The sequence below is a fragment of the Xylocopa sonorina genome, chromosome 9 (genome assembly GCF_050948175.1).
Source record: "Xylocopa sonorina isolate GNS202 chromosome 9, iyXylSono1_principal, whole genome shotgun sequence".
Classification (NCBI taxonomy): domain Eukaryota; kingdom Metazoa; phylum Arthropoda; class Insecta; order Hymenoptera; family Apidae; genus Xylocopa; species Xylocopa sonorina.
This window is the reverse complement of record NC_135201.1, coordinates 10,828,465-10,849,025: the sequence shown is the minus strand read 5'-3', so window position 1 is coordinate 10,849,025 and position 20,561 is coordinate 10,828,465. Positions and strand designations below refer to the sequence as shown.

Genomic DNA, 20,561 nt, shown 5'->3' with positions numbered 1-20,561 from the left:
TTGCCATTGCGCGCAACATTTTCACTTTGGATAACTCCGATCTTATTAGAAGTTAAGGTGCTCTCTTTAAGGATATATATATTTAATACTTTTATATTTTAATTGATGTACGCTAACTGTTAATACGTAAAGATATTGTTATCTCATTTTTGATTCATTGTAACTTATCTGTAATGAAGGTATCAAGTAAACTTGTTTTCATTAAATAGGGTAGTTATTTTTAATTGCCCACCGTCCTCAATTTCTCAATCAACCTATTTATAGGTAAAAGAAATGCACAGTGTTAGAATTCAGTGTTTATTCTTGGACGGTACCTGTTTAATTGTTCGAACAATATATATATTAACAAATCGTCGTATCTCGTCGGGTCGTTAAAAAAATACAGAAAATACTGATACAGTTGAACATAATAATTAGGATACTCTGGAGCCCCGCCCAGGAGATAAAATCGATTCTAATGATGATGCGCATTAATTTATCCATACGCATATATACATACATATACATACAAATATGTATGAATACATTTATTCAATATATATATATATACATTTATATGTATACATAAATATATATATATATATATAAATTGTAAAGAATGTGAGTCAGTGCCGCTCATTTTCTTCGTTGATCCGTAAAATCTATGTACAACGCTTGTATTATTATGTATTAAAAAAAAAAAAAAAGGAAAGAGAAGATAAGGATCGTACAGTAGAAACTTGATTAACCAGTTGCTCCGCAAAACTTTCTAACTCGACCAATTAATTCACTGCCTGCAACGTTACCTTTTTTTTCATTTATGATACATTGCGAATTGCGAAGTTGTTCAAGAATCAGCTATCCGATCACATCTCATTTCAAACGCGATTAATTCATGTTTCGAAGTAGATACAAGATTTATAAGCAGAACAGTTTGCTAGTCGTCGATTGATGAATGTTGGATGAATGAAAAAAAAAGTCATTAGTCAAGAGTTGAGTTAACAATCCTTATAATTTGATACGCAACATACAACAACAAAACTGCAGATATTCCAAAATTACAAATCATACAAATACTTCTAAGCTGTTCTATGATCGAGATTCTACTGTACTGACTAATTGATCTTAAAAGAAAGAAAAAAAAAAAAAAAAGAAAAGAGAATAGAAGAAAGATACCTCTCTCACTCATGTTTGGGGCGTACAATAAAAAGCCGGGTACGCTTTGTTCGTTTAAAAACATCACCTTGCACACTCGGACCGAATTTGTAATTTTTACGATCACAGCTGCTACGGAAGAAACACTGTACATTGACATTCCCCGCGCATAGTCTAGAAAAATGTACAAACGCATATAACAAAGCTTACACGTGGTCGAACAATCTGAGAAGAGAATACAATTTCTCTTCCTCTCTTTCTTAACGGATATTGTCACCCCGTTCATCGCGGAGAAAACACATGTTTCGTAAGAATCATTTGTCGAGGCTTGTGTACTAAAAACGTATAGTTCCTTAACATCCCCCACCTCCCTGATTCGTCTCGAGCTGCCTTCGAAAAATGTGTGGAATGTTTTGTTTCATTATGGTACATGGACAATGTGAAATTAATATTCTGCGATAATCGTATTTACAAGACTTACAAGTCGCACCTAAGATGACGCAAACTCGATATCAGTTTTACTTCGATCTCAGCAAGAACAAGAATATTTAATCTGCTCCTTCGTTTTGCTCAAAACTCCTCGTCGCTTCTCCACCAACGCCTTTAATGCCTTAATTCATTTACCTTTCTCTATATTGGTATCACGATGTTGATACAGAAAATTGTGTTTGAGATAGAAGTGCCACAGATACGGGAGCATCCCTACATAAAAACAGTGACGTAGTTAGACGTGTATTTTCTGCATCTCTGTCTCTCTTCAAGCTTATAAAGAAGCAAAGATATAAATTCATAATTTTGCCGCGATCCCCTTTTTGAATTTCGCACCGACGTTTATACGTCACAAAAATTGTGTTGAACATACTCAGTCTTGTGCTGCATTAGATGTACCTATACATACGTCTGAGAGACAAAAGAAACTTCCCTAAAAACTGGCTCAGAATTGCTTGAAATTTTTAACTACGTCATTGCACAAATGAGTTAAGCTATCTAACACTCGGACTTGTCTTCTTCGACCAACTGCTGCGTGTCTTTGCCCGAGTCGATGGGTGTTGGATCCAATTCTTTTCTCTTCAGATGCAACTGCGGTGGCTCCTTGTGCTGGATGCTGGATGGTTTCATTTCAGCTGGTAACTCGTACACACTGCTGGCACCGGTGCCATTTGTGGCACCTGTCTCAGTGTTCACAGCATCGTACATGGGGTTGCTGAAGTCTCTATTCTTGTTGCTCACGTCACCAAGATTGTATTCTACGTCTAGCGGTTCCTAATTAACAAATCGTTGCAATTTTTAGTGTATATATCAACTTACGAATATAGTCCTACAAAAAGAACCTTTATTTACCATTCTTTCATGAGCTGGTACGCCAAACTCAACGTTACTTCCTTGCCTGAAGGATACGCTTTGAGCACCTGTTAAACCACCAAGTCCTCCAGGTTTTCCACTAAAAAAACATTACCAACGCATGCACGATTAATTAAAGTAACGAGTTGTCGACAACTGAAGCGAATCCCAAAAACGAAGAGATGCTTACAATGGTCGTTTCTTGAGCACCATAATAACAGCGGCGGCTCCAAGTAGAACCAATACAGATATAACAACGGGTATCACAATGGCTGCTGTAGCGTTGCCCGATCTAGCTCCCACCATAATCTCACAAAACTCCCCATGGAAGGGAACCGGACAGTCGCACTGTAATTTATTCTCTTCGACTTCTTGACACAATCCACCGTTCCTACAAAGGCAGATTCTCGGTGCTGGGAGCGGTCTTTCGTTAGTGGCGTCGCAGTTACGCTCATTCGACTGTACAATTTTTCTTTGCTTAAGAGGGCCAATGCTATCTGAGCAGAGGCAACGACTTCCACCAGGAATCGGTACGCACAGATGAGTGCATTGGTCTTCGTGACAAACATTCCTCAAAGAGGTGTTGTATCTCTGCGGATGGTATATCTTGACTCCGCTTGAGTTAGGCACATGCTTGAGAACCACCTCGGGCACTCCTCTACCGAATTTATCCTGCCTGATCAGTTCTTCAGTTTTCGTGGTTATCCAATAGAGACTGTTCTCGAAAACATCCAAAGAGAGTGGATGTTTCAGGTTCTCCCCTTTCAGGATTATCTTTCTGTTGGATCCATCCTAAAAAGAAATGATATTTATGAAGTAAGATAAAGCTTTTTTGTATCCGATCGGGGTAAAATAGTGTTTAAGCTTACTGGTTCAACGGATTCTATGGTATTATGTTTACTGTCAGCCCAATAGAGGACGTGTTGCATAGAATAGTCGATGGTGAGGGCAACAGGATTCCCAATTCTATCGGTGATCAATTGTCTCCGCTTATCGCCGTCCATCCAAGCGGTCTCGATCTTAGGTTGACTTCCTGCGTCCGCCCAAAATATCCGACCGAACTCTGGATCCACTACAATAGCAGTAGGAATGTTTAAACCGACTGTTATTACACTTCGACGATATCTGCCGTCCGCCTTTGACATCATCACTCGTCCAAACAACGTGGTTCCTGTATCGCCAATTTCCGTCCAATAGAGATTACCGGAAATCCAATCTACCGCCAAACTCGAGAGGCTCGAGTCACCTGTAACAAAAATAATTGTTTATTTTAATTTCTATACGTTTCGTAATACGCACGCCAATACAATGTTGCGAACAAATGAATTACTTTTTATATTGAGGTTCTGAGCGTATCCAATTTTCACCTCCCCGTTCTTCGCATTTACCATATAGGACCGCTTGATGGATTTGTCGAAACTGTTAATCCAAAACACGTACTCGGACTTGGGATCAAAGTCCAGGGCATGCACCCTCTTTTCGTTCGCGATAACCTCGAGTTCTTCTTTATTATGAGGATTGTAGCCTCTGATTTCACGTCCGCTGGCGAACAGAATTATCGTGTCGCCCTTCTCGGCTTTGCAAACGCCGCTACGATGATCAGACAATTCGAAACCTTCTCTACAGGAGCAGGAGTAGCTGCCGTTTAAGTTGGTGCAAAGGTGGGAGCAATGGTGCTGACCGGTCGCGCATTCGTCGATATCCTCGCAGTGTTTCCGATTCTCCTGTGAGATTATATAGCCCGGATAACACGCACAGATATAGCCACCGTCGGTGATATTGTGACAATAGTGAGAACAGCCACCTTTGTTGCTGTCCAGACAGGGTTTATTGTGATCTACGTCAGAAAGTAATGGATTTTAGTTGTTTCAGTTTAATTTACACGATAAATTGAAGATAGATTAAGCGGTAGAACGACTTACGGCAGCCAAGCTCATCAGAAGAATCCCCACAATCGTCGGCAAAGTCGCAGAGCTTCGATCGGTCGACGCATTTCTTATTAGCACAAGGGAACTCGTTTATAGGATTGCAAGGACGCACTCTGGATGCACACATGGTCATGTTGTTTTCATCAGAACCATCGCCACAGTTGTCAATGCCGTCGCACAGTTCATATTTACCAATACACTTGTGATTGGCACATTGGAACTTTTTGGTTGTGTCACATTTGAAGTTCGCTGAAAGATATCATTAAATAATACGATTAAAGCCGATCCCATGGTGAACCAGGGTGTTGTTGCAGATTGAAAAGCGAAAATCCATACCACACATGGCGGGGTTTTCATCGGAACCGTCGCCACAATCGTCGCTTCCATCGCACACGTCCGTGGGGTAGACACAGAGATTATTATCACACTGGAATCTCGCCGCTGAGCAATATCTTCCCCCTGGGAATTTTGGGGGGCATCCTATCTCGTCACTCATGTCCTTGCAATCTCGTGTCCCGTCGCATTTCAAGTGTGACCCTATGCAATGGCCACTTGCGCATTGGAACGAGTCAGACTGGCACACAAACTTCTGACAGCCATTCTCGTCGCTGTTATCTCCACAGTCATCCTCCTCGTCACACCTCCACCTGGACGCGATGCATTTGCCATTGTCGCAACGGAACTCGGACTCTGAACACTCTCTGTAGTGATCCTTGCACATGGCATCAGCCTCGTCGCTACCATCGCCACAATCGTCAGCGAAGTCACAAAGCCATTGCTTTGGCACGCATCTGTTGTTAGCACATTTGAAGTCCATTTTCGGGTCACACTTTGGACAATGCTCGGGTAGCTCGTCAGAACCGTCACGGCAGTCGTCCTTGCCGTCGCAGAAGAGCCATTTAGGTATGCAACGATAATTGGCATGACCTGGACAGCGTTGCCAGCCAGTGGTACAGTTCCTTTGCCGGCACATGTACGCTGGCTCGTCGCTGTCATCGCCGCAGTCATTGTCAGAGTCACACATCCATACTTTCTGAATGCATCTGCCATTTTTGCAAGTAAATTCTGTATTTGGATCGCACGGTCGGTTGTCTGGATAGATAAAACGGAGGAATATTTTGTTATTTTCGCACGATTGGTCAGTTGTAATATCGGTAAAATACTTGGAGAGAAAAGCTTACGGCAGATAGCAGGATCTTCGTCGCTACCATCCTTGCAATCAGTGTCTCCATCACATTTCCAGGATTCATGAATACAACGCCCATTGGATTTACACTTAAATTCTAATTCACTACAATCTAGATCACAATGACTCTCGTCACTCCTGTCCCCGCAATCGTCCACTCCATCACAGACGGCTGCACTGGGCTTGCAGTTATCATTTGCACACTGGAAGACGCTGGGTCGACAAACTCGTGGTGGACAACCAGTGGGTTCATCTGAACCATCCTTGCAATCCTTCTCACCGTCACACCTTTAAGATTAAACTTGTTAATTGCAACATCCAACCTGATAGTGCAAGAATGCACTTTTTTAAATACGTTTCATACTCACTTCCAATACCACGGTATGCATTTTTCATCCGGAGGACCACACTTATGCTGACCGGCAGTACAATTTGCCCTACAGGTCTTTCCATCCTTGTCCAACACAAACTGATTAGGACAGTTGCACTTATATGAGGTTACACCAGGTTGACCATAACCTTCTAACAGGTAGGAGCTTGCAGGTGGTGAAATAAGGCACAAATGGGAACATCCGCCATTGTTTTCCGCGCATGGATTGCTATAAGGTAGTTGCCTCAGGGGATGATACGCATGTATATCGTATGGTCTATGAGTAGTGTTTCTAAGGATTCGCAAATTGGCACCGGAGAATTTTTCTGCCCTGCTGATCGCTTTCAGATTCCAGTCGGTCCAGAAAATAAAGTCATCGAATACAGTTATGGCGAAAACGTGGGGTACATCAGCTCCAGAAAGAACTTTACGCCTATTGTGTCCCTCCAAGTCAGCAAATGCAATATAATCTAAATGAGCATCGGCCCAGAATATTCTGTCAGTGAAATAATCAATAGTCAAAGCGTTGGGCCAAGCTATGTCATCCTCCCATGTGAGAATTCTTGTGAAATTGCTTCCATCCATTCCCATTTTGCCAATGTAAGCCTGGAAATGAAAACAATTTTAATATTAAATACAATGTTTCGCGTTTGATAAATTGAAGCTGGTTTAAGTTTGAGATAATCACTTGAAGGTGCCAAGAAGTGAAGTACAAATATCCTGTACGAGGATGTACGACAATAGCGCGTGGATCAGCTATACCAGTCAACAGAGTCTTTCTATTGGTGCCATTAAGCTCAGCAACGTCTAAATGTTTGGCATGTCGGTCCAACCAATATAATTTCCGACCTATCCAATCGACAGCTATCCCTTCCAAACCAAGGCTGTCGTGTCTGATAATTGCCTCTCTTTCGCCACCAGCGATGGGTGCCCTGTAAAAAGAATTGTGCATGAATAAATTAGCCCTAACATTTTTGAATATATCATTATTGAAAGAACAAGAAACTTTATTCTACCTGAATATTGTTTTAGCAGTAACGTCACAGAAATAAAGCATCTGTTCAGCATAATCAGCATCTAGTGCAACAACATTGATGAGATCTTGGTGCATCAGGCTATAATTGTGAGCATCGATGGACATGTTCCTGACATAGTATTTATTTGTGAAGATGATCCATGGTATGGTATGGTCTCTCCTCTTACAAGTATGCTCATCAGCGGCTCGTTCGTACCAGTAATGATTACATTTGCAATAGAAGCTTCCTGGTGTATTCTGGCACTGCTGGCTACACACCTGCGGTGTTTCTACGCATTCATCTATATCTTCGCAAGCTTTTCCATCCTCCAACAGCTTGTAACCTGGATTGCATTCGCAATAGTAACTTGTCGGCGTGTCAACACATTTCTGACTGCATTGATTCATTTCTATAACAGCGCATTCGTCCACGTTACAATGAGCAGGTTCGTCACTTTCGTCTGCACAGTCAGGTTCTTTGTTGCAGACCAGTCGCTGGTCAATACAGTTTCCATTTGCACACATGAATTCTCCTGGGTTTGGACATGTTGTGTTCCCCGTCTTTGGAGCTGTAAATTAAAAACAAAAATAATGTAATATATCAGTGTACACCTTGATAGGGTAAATCGTTAGAAATAATAGTGCGCTACGTACGACATCCATTTTCATCCGAATAATCACCGCAATCATCCAGGCCATCGCAGCGGGACTGCTTCCTGATGCATTTGAAGTTGTGACAAGTAAACTCTTGGGACGTACAAGGCTTGTATCTGGAGTTACAGAACTTTCCTTCGTCGCTGCCATCGCCACAGTCATTATCATGATCGCATAGCCAGTTTTGGTTTAAACATCGTCCATTCTGACAGGTGAACTGGTTCTCAGCGCAAGGTGTTGGGGTGGGACAATTGTGCAGCGTCACATTTTCATCAGCTCCATCGACGCAATCGGGATCCCCGTCGCAAATCCACTTCCTTGGGATACACTGCGCCTTGTTCCACATCTTATTCGCAGTGCACGTAAATTCAGTCTCCTCGTCGCATTTCCTGTCGTTGCACTGGTGCCGTCTGTCCTCGTCAGAGTTATCCAAGCAGTCGTTGTCGCCATCGCAGATATAAATTCTAGGTATGCAGTTGCCATTGTCGCAGGTGAACAGATCGCCGAAACAAGTTCTCCCTTCTGATTTACAATACGATGATGGTTCGTCATTACCATCCACGCAATCATCATCTCCGTCGCAGTACCAAGTGGCAGGAATGCATCTGTGATTGGAACACCTGAAGCTATTCTGGGGACAAACTCTCTGAGCACAAAACAACGTATTTTCGTCGCTATTATCTCCGCAATCGTTGTCTCCATCGCAAAGCCAATACGGCTCTACGCATATGTTGGTCTTTTCACATTTGAGATAATCAGGCTGGCATGTAATGTTCGTAGGGCAACGTTCGTGGGTCTCGTCTGAAGTGATATTGTCTTTACAATCGTTGATACCGTTGCAAACCATTGATTGAGAGATGCAGCGATAATTGGCACAAGTAAACTCTCCAGCGCCACAGGGAGGGTATACGCAGCCCTCTTCGTCGCTACCATCGCGACAGTCGTTTTCGTGATCGCATTTCCAGGTTTTGAAGATGCATCTGCCATTGTTGCATCTGAATTCATTGGGACTGCACGAATGGTAAGAACAGTAGTTGGGGTATTCATCAGAACCATCGCCACAGTCGTCATCGCCATCGCAGGCCCACATTCTCGAAATACAACGGCCATTTCTACAGGCAAACTTACTTGAATCACAAGTCACGTTCTTAGGCACGCACATTCTATCTTCGTTTACTAGCCTGCTGTTGTCATCGCATTTGCACTCCACCGAACCATTTAAGCCGGGGTGGCAAGATTGGTCGCAGCCGCCATTCGAAATATTACAAGGATTTACTTTGCACTGCTGCCTACCTGCTGAATAGATATGTAAATCTCTAGGCGAATCCTCCAATCGTTTTACCAGTTCTACCTTGTTTGCACCTGTATGTTTCTCAGCACGATATACTCCCCTTAACTGTAAATCAGTCCAGTAAATGTGCTCTCTGAAAACTGTTATGGCAAATGGATATATAGTTGCACTGACTAAAACTTGTCGATTCTTTCCATCTAATTCTGAACGTTCGATTTTCTCTCTAACCGCATCAGTCCAGTACAACATATTGTCCTCATAATCGATTGCCAAGCCACTAGGCTGAGAAAGATCTTTGTCAATTATGGCTTTCTTCATGGAACCTGCCATTGTAGTCCTGAAAATCTTTCCAGATGTTCCGAAACGACCCCAGTCAGTAAAGTATAGCGTTCCGTTACAGGGATCAACAACTATAGCCCTAGGTCTGTCTACTCTGGCGATCATTACTAAGTTTGATCCATCTAGGTCCATCGCATAAATGCTATTGTTCGATGAGTCTGTCCAGTAGACCTTCTTCTGTGTCCAATCATAGGAGATACCCTCTGGATTGATTCCTTTGCTAATCAATGTGTGAATTTCAGAAGAAGGATTCTCTGCTTGTATCCAAGCTATTTTGGCCCAAGGCCTTATTTGGGTAAATAATAATTTCTTGTCTTGGTAATCAAAGTCTACGCCAACCACGTTGGTCAGATTTCCAACCGGATTGAATGGTACGCTAGTATTTTGTGGGTCCAAACCGATAGCTCTGATCTCTGTCCTAGTAGCAAACACCAAATACTCGTGTACGTGTTCACAGCTCTTACCATCGGCTGCCAGTTTACCAACTGCACATTCACACTTGAAAGGCACTGGACTTTCTTTGGGCATGGCGAAACACAGTTGTTCACAACCCGCATTGCCATCCGGTGAACAGGGATTCGTTGGATCTGGTGGTTGACTACTCTCGTCAAACATAACAATATCTCTTAGTTTGGGCAAATTCGATCTCACTGTCGTTGGCAAACTGATGTTACTTTGTTTGCTGGCTTTGAAAACGGTGGCCAGGTTTCTGTCTACCCAGTAAACATCGTTTCCATAAATAGCGATACCCATGGGATTAGGAAGGTTTCCTCTGATAATCTGACGATTTCCACCTGTATATGAGAATTTCTGAATAGTATCTTGCTTAGAGTCTACCCAGTAAACGTCATGCGTAGCGAGATCGATGGTTATATCACGCGGGGTGCTGATGCCAGTCGTAATTATAGGCGTCCAGTGACTTCCATCTAGATATGCCTTGCCTAGCCTTGGATATTGACCATAATCTATCCAGTAAAGATATCGTTTAATAGGATTCACGGCTAATTCTCTAGGAGAATCTGTGGTCTTCTTTACTAACACTTTCCTATTGGTGCCATCCAGCTTGCATACTTCCACATAATTATCATGTGGGAACACATTAGTGAAATACAGATTTCCAGCTACCCAATCGACAGCAAGGCCTCTGATACCATTCGAACCTATACCCTGCTTTACAACGTGCTGCAATTCAGTGCCGTTTGGTCTGACACGAAAGATTCCATTCCACATGCCTCGGTTGAATTCTACCCAGTAAATCCAATTACCTGCGCTGTACACATCTACGTGCAAGATATGATGTCCCACGCCTGAGATTGGCACCATTGCTTCCTTTGCATCCTTTAGACTATATCCCCTAGCTACATCCAATTGTGTGACTACTGCAAAGGTCTTGAAAGGTTCGCAGAAAGTGTCATTGATTTTACGGTACTCCATACCACAAGCACAGACCCTAGTTCCTCCAGAAGCTGGGAGACAGATTTGTTCACAGCCACCATTGTTTACAAAGCATGGATGTTCTCCGATGACCCGTTTCTTGTAAATGGTCAAGGTCTTTAATTCAGAATCGTTGTCGATTATCGTGGTAGGGTTCCCTCCGTCAGGTAGATCCACTCGTTCTATTTTGTCATACTGTGGATCAAGAAAGTATAGTCTTGATTCATGAACAGCGAGCGCTTTTGGAAACGCTATGTTTTCTGAAACTATAATTCTGCGATTTTGTCCATCTGTTGACATTGATATAATCTGAGCTGGATACAGTGCACTGAAATAGACGGTTTTGGTAGCAATATCAATTGTAATAGCCTCTAGTCTTTGTACTTGGTTGACAAGTATGATAGGATCTGTACCATCCATATTGACCCTTCCAATCTTCGTGGGGATGCCAAAACTTCCGTCATCTACCCAGAATATATGTCCATCAAGAGGATCAACGCACAGAGCCTTTGGCTTGGCTACGGATGTTTCATTTCCATCATTGGCAAGCACAATTGTCCTGTATCTCGGTTTACCGTCTATCTTTATAGCCTCTATGTTAGAGGCATACTTGTTTCCAATAAATAAATTTCTCCCCAGCCAGTCGAATGCCATTGCAGATGGTGCACCAACAATTCCACTATCACCGGAAGGATTAGGAAATTCAGTTCTGTTGCCACCGTTATACGGAGTCGTATAGATAGTGCCATTCTCGTCGTCGTCATCCTTAGCCTGCAACCAGTAGATCATTCTCTTCTTCTTGTCGTAGTCAATGAATTTACCTCCCTCAACTCCAACTACAGGGGTGATGTAACCGGTTTTACTATTTCCTGGTGTTAATGAAACATCCACAATCTGAGAGCCTCGCAACACCATCAAATAAGGTACCTCCTCTTCCAAGCACTGACCATTGAACACTAACTTGAATCCAATTTGACATTTACAAGTGTAACCGTGGGGACTTGTAGGAGATAACAGACACAAATGAGCGCAACTAGCATTTTCGCAAGGATTTGGTGTAAGCGGCTGTAAAACAGGATGATGGACATGTATTGACAAGGGTTGAGATATTAAATGGGATACCACAGTTTGGTTTGTACCATAGAACTTGTGGGCAGATAGTACTCTGTTCAATTGTCTGTCTGTCCAATACATAGTGTCTTCGAATAATGTCAAAGAGTGTGGATGCAGAAGATAGTGGGAATTAGCTAGTACTTGAATCCTCTTGCTTCCGTCGTAAAGGCATGTGTCAATGAAATCCAGTTTACTGTCAGCAAAGTATATTCTCTTATTCGCGATGTCCAAGGCAAGACCATTTGGCCAGTAAATTTTGGTGCTGATTATGGTTGATCTATTGGTACCATCCATACCAATTCTCTCAATTCGAGGATTTTCGCCCCAGTCCGTCCAGAAGAGCCATCTTGCACCAGGGCTGGGATCCAAGCACATGCCTCTAGGTTGAGTGATGTTTTCTTTAACCAATATCATTCTGCTGGCGCCTGTCTCCTTGGCTACTTCAATAGTGTTCAGTTTGGAATCCAACCAATACAAGTTCTGACCTATCCAATCGTACGCAAGACCTTCCACTAGGTCTAGTCCAGTTGAAATCACATCCTCGGGATCACTGCCTCTGTCCAATCTTGATATTTTCTTTAATTTCATATCCGACCAGAAAATTGTACCTGTATGCATATTGCTGGCAGTTGCAACAACATTTTCCACGTTAATGGGTACCCTTTCTAATGCTTGTTCCTGCAGATCGGCTACCAAAATCGTGTGCCTGTTAGATATGATTAGAAATGCAGCACTATGATTGAACGCCTTACAAGTATGCTTATCCTTCTCCAGATTGTACCCCTGAACGCAATTACAAAAGTAACCACCCTTGATGTTAACACAGATCTGAGAACAACGTCCTGGTGGCTCACATTCATTTAGATCGTGACAAGTATAGCCATCTTTGCTCAGTTCTTCACCTAAAGGACATATACACTGTTTACCTAGAGGTGTTTGAATGCATTTGTTACTACAGTAGCCTCCTCTGAATTGGCATTCCTGAAAATCACACGCCACACCCTCGTCTGCACCATTGGGACAGTCAAATTTCCCATCACAGACACTAGTTATATTCACACAAGTGTTGGTTACATTTGGACACTTCCATTGCTGCGAGTCGCATTTGAATTCAGGCGCAGTGCAAGCATGCAGCTCTGTATCTTCGTCAGATCCATCGCCGCAATCATCTTTTCCATCACAAATGTATGCTTTGTATACACACTTGTCATTGCGACACTTCAAGAAGCCTTGTTGACAGTCAACTTGTCCACAAGAAGCTGGTTCGTCGGACCTGTCCGGACAGTCTGCAGTACCGTCACAATACCAACTCCTCGGAATGCACAATGCAGAACTAACACATTGGAACTGCTTCTCAGTATTGCACTGATTCGGGGCCAGAGAAGGACACCCGATTTCATCACTGCCATCGTTACAGTCAGATATACTATCACATTTGTATGACTCGAGAATGCACATCTTTTGATCAGCACAGGTAAACTGAGTACTCAAACAGGTGACTGCTGGACAATCCACCTCATCCTGCTGGTCGAAACAGTCGTTGTCACCGTCACAGACCCATGACCTTGGGATGCAATGTCCTGATCTTGGACAGGTGAATTGGTAATAGGAACAAGTCTTAGCTACACAGAACTCTCCTTCATCAGAACTATCACCACAGTCATTTTCAGAGTCACACTTCCAGGTGTTGGGTATACATCTATTATTAGCGCAAATGAATTGGTTGGCGCTGCAGGTGACATTTGCACAGCCCGCCTCATCACTATAATCTTTACAGTCGTCCTCCATGTCACAGAGGAATCCCATAGGAACACATTTACCTGATTTACATTGGAATTCGTTCGGAGCACACGTCGATTTGGTACAGTTTCGCTCGTCACTGTTATCCAGACAGTCATTTTCACCGTCACAGACCCATGCATTTGATACACATCTCTGATTTGCGCAGGTAAAGTCCCATGTGTTGGGACAAGCATCTAAAGGTGGCTCAGCCTCTGGATCTGGTGTGCAGGACTTCCCATTAGCCTGAAGACGTTCACCATAGGGACAACCACAGACTCTAGTTAGTCTGGTGTACCTGTTAGTATTATTTTGAGGAATGGCGAAACATAATTTATCACATCCCCCGTTATTAATTGAGCACGGATGATCCTGTAATGAGGTCTGAATATGACGACTGTAGACCTTCACACCATAGAGTCTGTTTGTTTCGGGTTGCCGTACGAGAAAGGACTCCTGTTCCCCAGTTTCTTTATGAAGTCGAATAATGGCATCCAATCGCCAGTCAGTAATATACATCCACTGCTCGTGAATGGCCATAGAGAAGGGATGCCTGATTAGTCTTGAGTTAACTGTCCTTACATCGGTACCGTTCAAATTGGAATGCTGTACGTTATCTAGGAGAGCATCGCACCAGTACAGTCTGTCTTTTGCAAAATCAATGGCCAAACCGTTGGGCCAACCCAGAGTCAAATTTTTAAACACCACCAGGTTGGAACCATCCGTATAAGCTCTGCTAATATTTGCAGGCCTATCCCATTCAGAGAAGAAGATATATCCCTGATTAGGGTGAATCACAATGGCTCTTGGCCGTTTTAGATTCTTCAATAGCGTTCTGCGATAAGTGACATTCCTTGTGCTCAGGACATTTAGTGTTCCCTTTCTAGAATCAATATAATACAAGTTCTTGGCAGCCCAGTCGACTGCAAGGCCTTCTACACCTTCATTCTGACTCGCTAAAACAATTTCACGATTGGTACCATTTTGATGGACACGATAGATTACATCCTGCAAAACGTCGCTATAATAAATGTACTGATCGTGCGCGTCGTAATCTAGACCAACAAATCTGGCTCTCCTGGAAACTACAGGAGAGATGGCATCGCTGAATCCTTCCATGACAGGATCTAATACCCTACCTTTGATAAATCTTTGCTGCGAGTACATTAAAAATTCCTGCACTAAGATACAGTTCCTCTGATCACTGGATAACCGCCAGCCTATGTGACAGGCACATCGATAACCTAATCTATTTTCCTGATCACTGGCTGCGGTTACTATACACATATGTTGGCAACCGCCATTGTTATTCCCACACGGATTGGAAACCGTTGGTTGAGTTAGAGGATGCAGAGCCTTAATGGCTTTTGTATCTCTCATCTTATAGACAGTCTGTATGGAATAATCACCTTCCGTTTTATCTACGCTCATTATAGCCTGCTTTGTGCCATCTGTCCAATAGATTCTGTTCTCGAAAAGTGTTAGCCTTGTCGGGGAAGGTATTTGCGGTCCTCTAAGTAGCATTACTCTATTTCTTCCAAGATAGTCAGCGGTCTCGATGTAGTCTAGTTGGGAATCACACCAGAAGATCCTTCGAGCGATTACGTCCACAGCAACGCCAGACACCTTGTAGGCAGCCTCAAAGACAACTGGAAAAGCTACTGTTCCATCCATGTTTGCTCTTAGAACTTGTTTACTGTCAGCTATGAACATTATGCCCACTGTTGGATCTAAGCCAATATCTGTTGGATTTGTTAGATTGGAACTTAAAGCAATGCCGTGGAACCTTCCATCTAACTCAAGTACGTCAATCTTCTGAACCACAGAGTCCACAACGTATAACTTTTCCCCGATCCAGTCTACCGCAATGGCAACTGGTCCCCATGAGTTTGTTAAGTATATGGCAATCCTGGAGCTGGAATCTTCACTGTTTAGGGGTTCTAAGTGCACTTTTTTGGTCTTAACGTCGCTCCAGAAAAGCAGATCTCTGGAATATAGATAATCCACTCCACTGGCTCCAGTAGTATTGGTAACGATGCTTCTTTCTTCGCCGTTAGGAGACATCCTCCAAATAGCTCTTTCTTGAGCAACTAATAGTTCTAGTTTCACGCCGGCGTGCTGCTGCGCTCGACACTTGTTGCGTGCCTGCAGTGTAAAGCCTGGGGCGCAACTGCAGATATAAGAACCCTCAGTATTCTCACACAGCTGTTCGCAAAATCCCCATTCCGAGCACTCATCGCGATCTATCCAATAGAACAAGAATAGAAGCTTGGTCGACTCTACTACTCCTGTACAAAAGGTTCTTACATACCTAAACAAGTCGCTGAATCATTTGCAAGCACCCAACCTGGAGGGCAATAGCAAACTCCTCCAGTCGGCGATGCCCGACACTTGTATCGACACGCCAATGAAGGGCACGAAACTGATGCTGCGAACAAAAAGGATAAAGGATCACAAAAACGTACCTTCAGTCAGATTTCTAACTACTGAACCACAAATTATGCTTAAGTTCAAATTATAGGAAAGTACCTGATTCGAAGATCCACCTTTTAGCGTACCAATTAGAATAAAAAAACGAAATTGATACTTTGCTCGATTAATCATCGACTAAGTAATTGAATTCTTCAAATATTAGGCATCACTGAGGTATGCGGTACTTACAACAAGTTGATTCTTCATCGGCTTCATCGTAACAATCAGACTTTCCGTCACAGATCTGTGACCGATCTATGCAAAGAGGTTTGCCATCGCTTGTTCCTCTGGGGCACACGAATTTGTTGCGAGGACAGGTAGTCGTGGTGCAGGACTTCTCATCGGAGCCATCCTGGCAGTCTTTGTGTCCGTCGCAGACGTAGGATCTTGGTATGCAAAGCGCATTTGCGCAGCGGAACTGGTTCATCGTGCACAGTTGAAAGTCTAAAAGTTCATCGTTTCAATGGCTGTGTACAATTTGATACCAAGGGTAACATTCGAATCTAACGTTACGACAATCCTCTTATGGGACATATCATTTATTTATACGCGTAAAGCTAGGACATACGGCAATTCTCCTCGTCACTGTTGTCTCCACAGTCGTCCTTGTAGTTACATCTCGCGGATTGTTCGATGCAACGCTGCGTGGAATTACACCTGAACTGATCCAATCTGCAAGCTGGTTTCGCGTTGTTCTCGCATTTCTCCTCGTCTCGGCCGTTTCGACAATCCAGATAACCGTCGCACTTTTTCTCCTTTGGGATGCACAGGTCTGGCGTCGTGCCGCCACACCGGAAGTCATCCGGCTGACATTTCCTGTAATCTTTGCGAAGTTTTCGGTTAGCAATCTCTCGCTCGGAAATTTCTTTTCTTCTCTTAACCATTTTTTCAATTCATAAACAAACAATGCGATTCATTCTTGCGCCTTTCATTCCCACCGTTCGTCTCCTCTTCTTTTCCACCAACATTTTGAAACACCGTGCATGATTCAAAGATCAAATCGAGCTAGATAATTTCGCATGCTATGACAATTTAATATATCGATGTATATCTGCCTCTATTAGAGACACGGACGTAGTTCTATTCCTATTATGTAAGAAATTCATTGGTTTTTATCTCTCTCACTCTAAAAGAAAAAAGAGCAGAGAGAACGCGTTGCATGACTTACAAAACTAAAAATTACATTTATCACTACAGACTTTATCACCCTAATCTAAGCTCCCGTTACAGCACCAAACAAGTTTTCCTCATAATCACGCGGCACGAAATCAGTAGTTGTACGATACGATTTTATCTGCGACTATTGAATAACTTTTTTTCTTCACACAAATTAACAAATACTCACTGCAGCCGGCCTCGTCGGTCCCGTCGACGCAATCGACAGTCATATCGCATCGTTGATGGTGAGGTATACAGTAGGTCTTGTTGAATATGTACTGGCCGCAAGTAATTTGGCCAGGATCACAGTCTGGCGGTGCTGCAAACAATTCAAGCTATTAATCGTACGTATCGCGAGTTATCCGGCATCCAGTGCGAGCTGATGACGTTAATGATCATTCATCGGCATGCATTTTCAACAATGCATTACCATTGGCAGTAACATTGTCAATTAACGATAATTATTGGTAACGACTGTGATTACTGATAGCGCCAGCCCTCCACCCCCCTCCCCTTTATCCCTCTCACTGTTTCTCGTTGGTATTATTAATACACGCTGACTTTTTATTCGGCATTTCGATCGTCCGTACGTTGCGAAACACGTGCAGATAAAATTGATGCGTGAGAATTATCTTACGTATTGCTATCGAAATACACAGTGTTAGCCGCTGAATCGACGAGTCGTATAAACATATTATTATTATTACTCTAGAAACAACAAACGATTATCGTATCATTTCTTCGCGACCAAACGAACGATTTACAATTTGCAGGCAGAAAATTCCATGAAAAAAAAAGAAAGAAGTCGAGCATTGCTTTTTTAACTGAATCCACTTGTTCCCTCGAGGTTCTCGCCTGCGGCAGAAGTATTGTACATCGAGAAAGATTCGAAGCTTCCTCCCGGAAGCGTTTTTCTCATCGATCATGATTTACTTCTTTTGTTGGCTATCGAGGTCGACAGCAACAGCAGAGCTACCACTATTATCGCTAATTCTTCCGGACTTACCTGAACGCGATCGCCACGAGAGAAACCAGAAATCAATTCTATCGAATTTCAACGGGAATATCGAGAAGGAAGATACTTACTGCACGACTGATATTCATCTTCACCACCCTCGCAATCTTTCTGATAATTGCAGACCAAAGTGGCCGATATACAGGTACCATCTCCACATCTAAAACTATTGCCGCCGCAACCGCTGCCATCGGCTGTAAAAGACAGAAACGAGGAAATCTTAGCTTATTGGCGAATTAAACAATTCAATGAGAAGCATTCAGGTTTATCATATTTTCCAAGTAACGGTGATCTCTGTATCTTTATAAGCTTATCACCTAACTGGATTTCCCCTGCTTGCACGTGTCACGTTTGTTTCCAATGCGAATCCTTGAAAATATTGAAAAATCCGAAAGCCACGGATTAGAACAAAACAGGAACATTCGTGACTCGTTACATCAGTGGCGTGATAGGTGAAAGGTTCAATGAATGTTGGCAGTTCCCTCTAGAGATGTAATGAGGATCCTTTTGAGAGCGATAGAAATGATTCGCTTCAGGGAACCGAACGATAACCCCTGTTTTCTTGCATTTCTTCGCCTGGAAATCCCAACAGCGGGATAATAAAAAAAATGATAACGTTCGACTCCTGGATAAACCAGTTCCTCCTAGGTTCACGCATCAGATACGGTTTAGAATCTAGGTTCTGAACGAGATAAAAGGCTCGTGATTACAGGTATGCTTTGAATATGTACATGTAGTGGGAAACGAAGGCTCCTGTGACGCTTATTAATGGACAACAGCTTCGAAAATCTAACAACGTATGATTTTTTTTATCCAGGAGATATTTGAAAAGCGAAGAAAGTTGGTTTTGCTGCACGAGTCATTAATACGCGAGATGACAGCCGTGATTAACTTAATTTAACGCCGTTCCAAGCGTCGCTGATGAGGAATTTTGCATAAATGTATCGGAAACGAGGATGTCGAATACCAATTAAACGCTTGTTACCAACCTTTCTGCGAAAAAAAAGGAAAAGAGAAAACAATATAAGGATTTCGAATTTTTTCCTATCAAACGAGTCTACTTTCTACAAAATTTGTGAGGCAACCGCGCGATATTTTCAGTAAACGCGCGTACCAGCCACGTTCTCGATCCACGTTGAATGCGTGTGCGTAATTATAGTTACGAGCGTAATTACGAGAACGCGAATTAGAACATTTAAATACAAGCCAATTTCACTGAACCACCAGCTCCTTATTCTCTTTCTATCCTCCTGTTTCAACAAATCTGAAGAGAGAGCCTTATCCTTTATTCTACAAGTTTAATTTGATTCGTAATCTACCAGCTGGAGAAAAAATAATTTCCAGAAATTGAAACCTCTGAATTTAGACATCTGTTGCTTTTGAAAAGCTCAGTTTCACTTGAACCAACTAAACGAAGGATGTGTACGCTGTACAGCAACGAAAAAGGAAGTAAAAAAACATCTTCTACGGACGGGAGACAGAACGGTACCGACTGGTACCAAACAGATAGAATCTCAGCGGAGTCTAACTGGAATCGGTTATCTAGCACGTACTTAGCTGCCGTATATGTGCATCTTTTCAAGGATAACATCAACAGGATGTTTAGCCTTTCTCGTTCGATGACGTACGCTCAATAATATTGGCTTTTACCACCGCAAAGTTACAAGGACGCACCGTCGTATAGGAATAGTTTTCGAAATTACCTCTGGGAACACCAAGTAAGATTATGATATAACCGATAAGCTACAACTCACTGTTGTTTGCTCAAGTTATGCAATAAGGCTATGTCAAATTTAAACGAACGATGTTTGATGAGCGGTGCTCGAGAGGAGGACTCGAGAAACGTAACGAAGGTGCAAACGTGAGATAAAAGTATCAATGTTTCCGTTTCCAGCGAAGACGCACAATTCGAATACCTTTTTAGCATTGCTGGTCACGAAAGAGTTAAGAACGTGTCCTTGGTAAGAAAATAAGCGGTCCTTTCGCAGGCAACTGCTGCTGATTTAATACCCACCGAAAAAGACACGTTCCAGCCGGCAAATGTTTTTCACGTATTCACAATACGACATCGCGTGCATTATCTTGGCATGTCCTTAACTGCTTCTGGTTCGAGCAAATAAATTATTCGAATAACGAGAAACATCACGTTCCAGTGATTAATTCATAATACTTGATCATAAAACCGAATAACGAATACCTAAAGCCAGCATACCGATGTAACCCAATTAAAAATTACGCTTAATACCACTCTACCCAGGAACCCACTGTACAATCGTCTAACCCACCTACTCTCTAGTAGCGCGTGTAAACCGTCTTTTAAGCAACCTTGTTG

The 20,561-nt window shown here is 42.7% G+C and overlaps 1 protein-coding gene across 1 annotated transcript in view; it reads right to left on the bottom strand.

Moving 5' to 3' along the window:
- Positions 1–283: 283 nt before the first annotated feature.
- The window catches only part of Mgl (low-density lipoprotein receptor-related protein megalin), a 31,236-nt gene continuing 10,958 nt past the window's right edge, over positions 284–20,561 (bottom strand). Inside the window, exons 2-18 of the mRNA XM_076901869.1 lie at positions 18,301–18,423; positions 17,402–17,533; positions 16,625–16,879; positions 16,246–16,500; positions 15,896–16,012; positions 7,629–15,827; positions 6,976–7,543; positions 6,648–6,891; positions 5,958–6,565; positions 5,585–5,877; positions 4,740–5,495; positions 4,398–4,652; positions 3,806–4,312; positions 3,345–3,721; positions 2,666–3,267; positions 2,476–2,575; positions 284–2,397 (exon numbers count right to left, since the gene is read on the bottom strand). Of these exons, the coding sequence (XP_076757984.1) occupies positions 2,122–2,397; positions 2,476–2,575; positions 2,666–3,267; positions 3,345–3,721; positions 3,806–4,312; positions 4,398–4,652; positions 4,740–5,495; positions 5,585–5,877; positions 5,958–6,565; positions 6,648–6,891; positions 6,976–7,543; positions 7,629–15,827; positions 15,896–16,012; positions 16,246–16,500; positions 16,625–16,879; positions 17,402–17,533; positions 18,301–18,423 (13,667 nt within the window). The 3' untranslated portion in view covers positions 284–2,121. The remainder of the gene's footprint in view (positions 2,398–2,475; positions 2,576–2,665; positions 3,268–3,344; positions 3,722–3,805; positions 4,313–4,397; positions 4,653–4,739; positions 5,496–5,584; positions 5,878–5,957; positions 6,566–6,647; positions 6,892–6,975; positions 7,544–7,628; positions 15,828–15,895; positions 16,013–16,245; positions 16,501–16,624; positions 16,880–17,401; positions 17,534–18,300; positions 18,424–20,561) is intronic.